The sequence below is a fragment of the Piliocolobus tephrosceles genome, unplaced genomic scaffold (assembly GCF_002776525.5).
Source record: "Piliocolobus tephrosceles isolate RC106 unplaced genomic scaffold, ASM277652v3 unscaffolded_29395, whole genome shotgun sequence".
Classification (NCBI taxonomy): Eukaryota; Metazoa; Chordata; class Mammalia; order Primates; family Cercopithecidae; genus Piliocolobus; species Piliocolobus tephrosceles.
Genome location: NW_022312526.1, coordinates 22120 through 30774, shown reverse-complemented (window position 1 = coordinate 30774; position 8655 = coordinate 22120). Strand labels below are relative to the sequence as shown.

At 43.6% G+C, this 8655-nt stretch overlaps 1 protein-coding gene across 1 annotated transcript; it reads left to right on the top strand.

The window, feature by feature from the left end:
• The first annotated feature begins 976 nt into the window (after nucleotides 1-976).
• LOC113222100 (urea transporter 1-like) lies at nucleotides 977-6246 on the top strand. The gene is made up of 3 exons (XM_026451461.2): nucleotides 977-1147; nucleotides 1369-1503; nucleotides 6135-6246. Exons 1-3 carry the CDS (start codon nucleotides 1102-1104, stop codon nucleotides 6209-6211), a joined length of 258 nt encoding a protein of 85 aa, XP_026307246.1. The 5' UTR covers nucleotides 977-1101; the 3' UTR covers nucleotides 6212-6246.
• The last annotated feature ends 2409 nt before the right edge of the window (nucleotides 6247-8655 follow it).

The window sequence follows — 8655 nt, the reverse complement described above, 5'->3', positions numbered from 1 at the left end:
ACTCTGAATGACCAGTCCATCATCAGCACCAACCCCAACCCTATGGCTACCGGACAGAGAGTTCTGCAGTCAAATCCAGAAAAAAATAAAAATAAAAAGGGTATGCTGTCTTTGCCAAGTTCCCTGGTCTAGAAATAGCAAAAAGTTTAGAATGAAGACCCAGCATGGGCTAGAAGAATTGAGTCCATGTTAGGGTAGAGTCAAAGTCACACTACGGTCTGGTGCCCAACCAGAAGTTCAGCTGTAAAGAATGATCATTTGTTACGTTCAGTCAAACCTTGTTCACTCCTCAGAACTGCAATTCTGTGAGCAGAATAACTAAATTCAGGCCTCAGCCAGAAAGTAGAATTGTGACATTTCCATGTATTTTTGTGTTTTGAGACCTGATTGACAGTTGTTCATAACTAGAATAAGCTAAAGATACCTTGGTTTAAATGAATACATGTTCCACTTAATGACAGAAAAGAAAATTCACAAACTTGCTAACAATTGCTTCTAAATTGTGGATAAGACAACCTGACTTTGGGTCTCTGGCTTTAGCGTAAGCATCCAAGTTGTATGGTGATAATAATCTATTGAACAAAGGGATGCATGGATAGATTAGATCACCCTCAGCACTGGTGGACATTTGAAAGCAAAAGAAGTATCAGCTGTGGTTCCTGCCATCCCCAGTGGGAGCATGGCAGATCCTCACAGCCAGGAGCAGTGAGTGCCACCACGCTGACACCTTATCAGTGACCCAGGCCAAGTGTCAGTGCAAGCAGGAGAGCCCGTGAGCACAGGGGGAACTTTGAGAAGGCATGTGTGGGAAGGGAAGGGCTGGTGTAATTACTGGGATTTTTCTTTAATCAAGGAGAGGGAATTTTAAAAGGTAGTAGCACTGTTCTTGAAAGAGATAAGGTATATCCAGTGTAAAATTATATTGTAGGAGTTTGTGGGTGTCCTGTGGGTTTCTGTTCAGTTGTTTCATTGGCATTTTTTTTTTAATTTCTTTTGCAGTTATTGAAATCTATACCAGTGGGAGTTGGTCAGATATATGGCTGTGATAATCTATGGACAGGGGGCATTTTCCTGGGAGCCATCCTACTCTCCTCCCCACTCATGTGCCTGCATGCTGCAATCGGATCATTGCTGGGCACGGCAGCAGGTGAGCACAAGAGCCCTTACCAAACATTGAGCACCTCCTCCATCCCGTGCATTGCCTCAGGCATCTTCTGTGCTCCAGATCTTTCTTGAGATCCTGGCTTCCTAGGGACCAATGGGAGTTCCTGAGATGCTTGCTGCTAACCTTCAATCCCACCCTCAGTCTCCTTCCAAACATCCTGCCTTTAATCCCGAGCTCTGACCCCCTCCTGTCTTGTCTAACAGGACTCAGTCTTTCAGCCCCATTTGAGGACATCTACTCTGGACTCTGGGGTTTCAACAGCTCTCTGGCCTGCATTGCAATGGGAGGAATGTTCGTGGCGCTCACCTGGCAAACCCACCTCCTGGCTCTTGGCTGCGGTGAGTCTCCCACACCCCTGGGGGAGGACTGCTCATGACTACAGGATCTCAATCAAGGACAAGCAGTAAAAACGGACTGCGTGAAAAATCAGGGCCAGGGTTCTGGCTTGAGCCCACTTGCTAAATGTGTGAACAGGACAAGTGACGTCCCCTGAGAGCATTAAAGTCACCTCTGCCTACCTCTCTGACTGTGAAGGCAGGAGCCTATTGAGACATATTAACATCCTAAAATATGGATGTTTGGGAGGATAGAAAGAAAATCCCAGTTATTCCTCAGCTTTATCCCCAGAGATACACCAGCCCTTCCCTGACGCATGCCACACATGCCTTCTCAAAGCTCCCCCGTGCTCATGGGCTCTCCTGCTTGAGCTGACACTTGGCCTTGGCCACTGATAAGCTCCCAGCGTCGTGCCACTCACTGCTTCTGGCTGTGAGGATCTACCATGCCTCCCGCTGGGGATGACAGGGACCACAGCTGACACTACTTTTGCTTTCAACTGACTTGTCCTGAGTTCTTCAAACTACTTGTTTGACCCAAGAAACTAAAGTGAAATAATTCCAGCTAAATACAAAGCAATGTCCCCTGGTGAATCAGGGTTGATTACATTTATCCCTTTGAGCATCACAGTAACCCAGCTGTTCTAAGACTTGAGAATGCATCAGAATCACCTGAAAGACTTGTTAAAACACAGATCGCTGGGCTCCCCCCTCCTCAGTCTGATTCGGTGTTAGAGGTGGGGGGAAAGAATTTTTTTTTAATTTTTCTGAAACAGTCTCATTCTGAGCCAAGATAGCGCCACTGCACTTCAGCCTGGGCACAGAGCGAAACTTCATCTCAAAAACAAAAACAGGTCTCATTATGTTCCCCAGGCTGGAGTGCAGTGGTGTGAACACAGCTCACTGCAGCCTCAGCCTCCCAAGTAAAGTAGCTAGGACCACAGGCATGCCACCATGCCTGGTTAATTTTTTGTTTTTTTACAGAAACAAGGTCTCCCTATGTTGCCCAGGCTGATCTCAAATTCCTGGGCTCAAGCAATCCTCCCACCTCCACCTTCCAAAGTGCTGGGATTACAGGAGTGAGCCACCACTCCGGCAGAATTTCCACTTCTAACAAGTTCTCAGGAGGTGCTAATGCTGTTGCTCTCGAGACCGCATTTCAAGAACTGCTGCATTAATCCTTTCTGACTCCCAGTGTTCTAGCCAGACTCAGCCTGTCAGAGGAAGAAGGCATCCTGAGACCTCCACTCCATCCTTCTTACTTTACTGTTGGGGTCCCGAGGCCAGAGAGACTAAGGAATGTGCTGCAGGGAATCTGGACAGTGATAGGTAAATCCACACCCAGAACCCACACTTACCATCCACTTCCAGAGTTATCCCACTGCGCTCCTCTAGCTTCCCTTTTGTAGCATTCAGGCCCTCGTGGCAACCTCTTAGGTGAAAACAGATTGCATGTGATTTGAATCTGAAAAGCTAATAGATGTCCCAGGTGGATTGTGAGTGGCAGCTCATTCACCCATAGCCTCTGGCATCCCTAATTCAATCAAAGTGTAAGCATTTAAGATAATGTTCTAGAGTGGAGAGAATGAGATTCACTTGGGAACAAAAAGGAGGCGGGACAGTGTAATGTGGAGAAATTATTTCTAATCTAGTGGAAATATATGTCTAGAGTCAGTTTATCACCAGATTAATCAAGCCAGGATATTTAAACAGTTATGAAAACGGTGGGCCACGTATAAGGCAGGGTTTAGAATAGATTTCTGCACCGGCAGAAAATGGGATGGTACCAAGGGTTTCTAAAGACCCATTCCATTTTGATTTGATGCTATAGCAGGAGTATATGCATAGCTCAGGTTGCTGGGTGTAGCCATGTAGATGTCATTTTTGTCAAGTTATTTACTATTACTCAGCTATTTAACCTAACAGTTCTGTTAAAATGTTGTGCTCCTTCTCCAAATTTGTTCACAAGCTTAGGATAAAGGAGAGGGTTACAGACAGGTGCTGTAGCCATCTGAGTTCAGCTGTGTTAGAATGTTTATCTTACAACCTTTCAGCTTTATTCTGAGATTGGTTAGGAGTTTCCACCTGAGTTCAGCTGGGTTAGAATGTTTATCCTACAACCTTTCAGCTTGACTCTGAGATTGGTTAGGGGTTTCAAACCTTTATTTGGGATGCATAACTTTACTTTTCTGGAGGCAGTAGCCATAAATATGTATTAAACACACATGATACAACTAAGACAGTACCAGGAAGAGCAATGGGTTTAGAAGCTTTAGGATCCATGCAGTTCCTACACACAGAGTGCTTTTCTATGCCTCAGTTTCCCCATCTTAGAAAATGGAAGTTACCATATTTAATTCATTCTGATGATTAAATTAGTTAATGCGTGTCCAAAACTCATGGAACAAATAGTGTCTAGCACTCGGTAAGCGCTATTTAAAAGTCTGGAAAAAAGTTTTTCTGGTGGCTTTGCATAACTTATTAAGAATCAGGCTTGTTTATTTTCTCCTGTCAATTTCTTAAGTTTATTAACACCTGTATCTTCTCCCCAACTATGACTGATACACGAACCTGCCTTTACTTCCTCTGAGAAGGCCCACCCCTAACAACTAGTAAAACCATTGATACTATATAGAATTTTTATTTTGGATTCATTGTAAGTATAAGTTTTTGTTTTGGGTACTTGCTTATTTAGGCAACTGTAAACTTTATTAACTGCTTATTCACTCTGACTTAGTTCATATTAACCTTCTGTACTTTTTTTTTTTAAGAAAAAAGTTTCACTCTGTTCCCAGACTGGAGTGCAGTGGCACAATCTCAGCTCACTGCAGCCTCCACCTCCTGGGTTCAAGCGATTCCTATGCCTCAGACTCCCAAGTAGTTGGGATTACAGACATGCGCCACCATGCCCAGCTGATTTTTTGTATTTTTTGTAGTGACAGGTTTTTGCAATATTGGCCAGGCTGGTTTCGAACTCCTGACCTCAAGTGATCCGCCTACCTCGGCCTCCCAAAGTGCTGGGATTACTGCTGGATTACTTCTTCAGAGATGGTTTGCAAAGAGAGTTTTGTTTTCTCTAAAGAGGGTTTGCAAAGAGACCTTGTATGCTGGAGAACATCTTCATTTTACCTTCATTTAAATTTTAGTTTAGCTGGCTACAAACTCAAGATTTAACATTTTTTTCTCAATATTTTGAAAATTGTCTTCAAAGACTACTCCATTGTCTTCTTATACCCAAAATTGCTACTAAGATGTCTGAAAAGAAACTAATTCTTGTTAAAGTTGATTTTATTTTTCCTCCCTGGACTCTCTGAATTTTCTCTTTGCATATGAGATATATATATGGTTTTATTTCACTATTATCTGTCTAGATGTAGCTTTTTTTTTTTTTTTTTTTTTTTAATGCTACTAGGTACTCAAATCCTCTCAATGTGAGCCCTCATCTCTTCCTTTAATTCTGGGAACATCATCATTTTTTACTTTGTCAAATATTTTCCATTTTCCCCTTCTCCTTCTGTGATTTCTAGTATTTGAATGTAATGCTTTATGCTATTTTTTCATAACTCTTGACTTTTTCTTAATATTTTCCATCTCTTTATCTTTTCATGAGGCCCTTCAGTTCAGTTGATTGGCCTGATCATTCTTTGGCTCTGTCCATTGTGCTGATCACATCATTCATTGAGTTCTTCATTTCTGGTTTATTAATTAAATTTTATTGGCTGGGCGCAGTGGCTCACACCTGTAATCCCAGTACTTTGGGAGGCCAAGGGGGGCAGATCACAAGGTCAAGAGATTGAGACCATCCTGGCTAACATGGTGAAACCCCATCTCTACTGAAAATACAAAAATTAGCTGGGTATGGTGGCACACACCTGTAGTCCCAGCTACTCAGGAGACTGAGGCAGGAGAATCGCTTGAAACCGGGAGGTGGAGGTTGCAGTAAGCTGAGATCGTGCCACTGCACTCCAGCCTGGGTGACAGAGCGAGACTCTGTCTCAAAAAAATATAGATAGAGAGAGAGAGAGAGAGAGAGAGAGAGAGAGAGAGATAGATAGATCGATCGATCGACTGTAGGTTGTTCAGTTTGTCGTCCTTCTTTTATGGTATTGCTCTCCTGGGATGTCCCCTTTCCTTGTCCTGGGAGCTCATGTTTCCCTCAGGATATCAGCTGTTTGGGTGAGTCTCTGGGCAGAGATGGAAGCCCAGGCTGGAGCTGCATTTTTCCTGGTGCATCTAATGAAAAGGGGGGGCCCATGCTGCAGGGTATAGAACCTCCACTGCTCAAGGCCATGGAGATGGTGACTGTGTAGACACTTTATACGATAAGTGCTCTCTTGCTGGGGGAAGTTCAGATTGCTTCTAGTTTGAAACCATTACAAACAGTTCTGCAATGAATATTTTTGGCACAAATGTCCTTGTGTACTTTGTATTTTTGTAAGAAGATTCACCTTCTTTTCAAGAAGCTAAATCGATGGGTTAAAGGGAATGCCAATTTTTATTTCAATGGATGCCAACTTCATCTCCAGAAGAGCCATACCAGTTTCCACTGCTGCCAGCAGTGTATGAGAGTGCCCACTGGGCTCCCAAGGGTACAATCAGACTTTTAAATCTCTGTGCATGGATTTTTGAGACAGATCTCCAGCCCCCTTTGGAAAGCAAATCTCACATGAAAAATGCCACACCAAGTTTCAGCTTGTCCACATCACCCTGATACTGCCAAACAAAAGACCAACCCTGTCAGCCAAGGTAAATAAGTGACAGACATTTATTACAGAGCTGTTTTTTTATTAGTCCCCAGTGGCTTTTACAAGGAAGTGGACTCAGGAAACTCTGACAGAACCTGGCACTGCTGTCTTTCTGGCCTCTAAGCCAGAGCAACTGCATGGCCAGAGAATATCTCAATGTTGTTTTATCAGTGGAGACTGTAAACACATTGTGTATCTCTTCCAAATGGTTGGGTTATCACAGTGGGACTCACTCATTGGAAGGGACACTACCCAGGAGGAGCTAAAATCCAGTTTCCCCTTCAGTACTCAAGGGCCTTTTCTTCCCTCAGCTACCAAGAACGCTGTCAGGGTCATTGCCTACAAACTGATGATGTTGTGCAGAATTGCCCCTCTACTGTAAGGCTTTCCCAGTCCTACTTGGCGAGTCTTAATTGACATACCTACCATTAAATAATCTATCACTTTTACTATGGAGAGAAAAGCAACTTTGAATTGGAGATCACTTCAAAGCAACATAACAGTATGAGACGTAAACGTGCCAAAAGTAAGCCTTAGAAGTGTAATGGATATTTTAAAAAGAGAGAAGGCAATAAGGCCTCATGTGCTCAGGGGTGGTGTTGTAGCAGAGGGGGCACTCAAGAGATCAGGGAAAGAGGACCCCAGTGCTTAGCAGAGGGCCAGTGAATAGTTGTTGAATTAATTGATTAAACTTTAACAATGAATGAAATTGGTGTAACCGAGGAGAGAAACCCTTCTAAGCCAAGCCGTGAGCACCCTTCTGCTCAGAGCAGTCCCATGGTGAAAGAGATGCATTTACAGCTGTATTTATGGAAATACAAGCTCTCATCTGAGATTCATTGCCTCCCAGTAAGGCAGATCTTCAAAATGCCTTACTACAGATGATGAAACTAGATTCCAAGACATTCAGTGATTTGTTATACAACAAATAAAATGGCAGAGCTGGGATTTGAAACCAGTACTGTTTCCAAAGACCAGCCCTTCCCACTAGTGTGAGACAATTCATACATGAAAGAATTTGATATGCTATTGAATAAGAAACACCAGGAAAAAAAAGACAAAATATTGGTAAAAGGACAGAAGTCTATGGTAAAGTAAATGAGGATCACAGAGCTCCCCCACCACTGGTGACCATGTCCTGCCACATCCCCACACACCAAGATAGCTGATGTGATTTCTCACCAGACATGGAGAGAAGATGGTGAGTGTGTCTAACGGTGAGCTCTGGTGGCCCAAGTGGCTAGGTGGCCATTATATGAAGGTCATTCTTCAGGCTATCCCCATGAAACCTGAGGGCTTCCCTGAGCCTCCGTGAGCCTTCTCTTCAACCAAAACTGAGGAATAGATCATTATCTGGTTGAGATCTTTGCATTAGTTGTTTTACATTGAAAGTCACCCATATACTCAAATTACTGACTCTACAATTTTTTTTGGCTACACAAAGTAAATAAAAACATAAGGGCCGGGCGCGGTGGCTCAAGCCTGTAATCCCAGCACTTTGGGAGGCCGAGACGGGCGGATCACGAGGTCAGGAGATCGAGACCATCCTGGCTAACACGGTGAAACCCCGTCTCTACTAAAAATACAAAAAACTAGCCGGGCGAGGTGGCGGGCGCCTGTAGTCCCAGCTACTCGGGAGGCTGAGGCAGGAGAATGGTGGGAACCCGGGAGGCGGAGCTTGCAGTGAGCTGAGATCCGGCCACTGCACTCCAGCCTGGGCCACAGAGCGAGACTCCGTCTCAAAAAAAAAAAAAAAAAAAAAAAAAAAATAGCTACACAATAATAGTGGGAGACTTCAACATCCCACTGAAAGTATTAGACATATCTTCAAGGCAGAAAATGAACAAAGACATTCAGGACCCAATCTCGATACTTGACCAAATGGGCCTAACAGACATCTACAGAACTCTCCACCCCAGAATAACAGAATATGCATTCTTCTCATCTGCACATGGCACATACTCTAAAATCAATCACACAACCAACCATGAAACAATCCTCATCAAATTCAAAAAAATCCAAAATCATACCAAACACATCCTGAGATCACAGAGCAATAAAATAAAAGTCAATAGTAAGGGGCCAGGTGCAGTGACTTACACCTATAATCCCAGCACTTTGGGAGGCTGAAGCAGGTGGATCACCAGAGGTCAGGAGTTCAATACCAGCCTGGCCAACATGGTGAAACCTGTCTCTACTACAAATACAAAAATTAGCTGTGTGTTGTGGCACATGCCTGTAGTCCCAGCTACTCAGGAGGCTGAGGCAGGAGAATCACTTGAACCCAGGAGGCAGAGGTTGCAGTGAGCTGAGATCGTTCCACTGCACTCCAGCCTGGGTGACAGAGCAAGACTCCATTTCAAAAATAAATAAATAAATAAATAAATAAATAAATAAATAAATAAATAAA

What these genes read in the sequence shown, in the direction of transcription:
- LOC113222100 (XM_026451461.2), top strand. Translation starts at nt 1,102, where the DNA reads ATGTGCCTGCATGCTGCAATCGGATCATTGCTGGGCACGGCAGCAG. An exon ending in ATTGCTGGGCACGGCAGCAG is followed by an intron (nt 1,148 to 1,368) that starts GTGAGCACAAGA and finishes CTTGTCTAACAG; the next exon opens with GACTCAGTCTTTCAGCCCCA. An exon ending in CCTCCTGGCTCTTGGCTGCG is followed by an intron (nt 1,504 to 6,134) that starts GTGAGTCTCCCA and finishes TTTTTGAGACAG; the next exon opens with ATCTCCAGCCCCCTTTGGAA.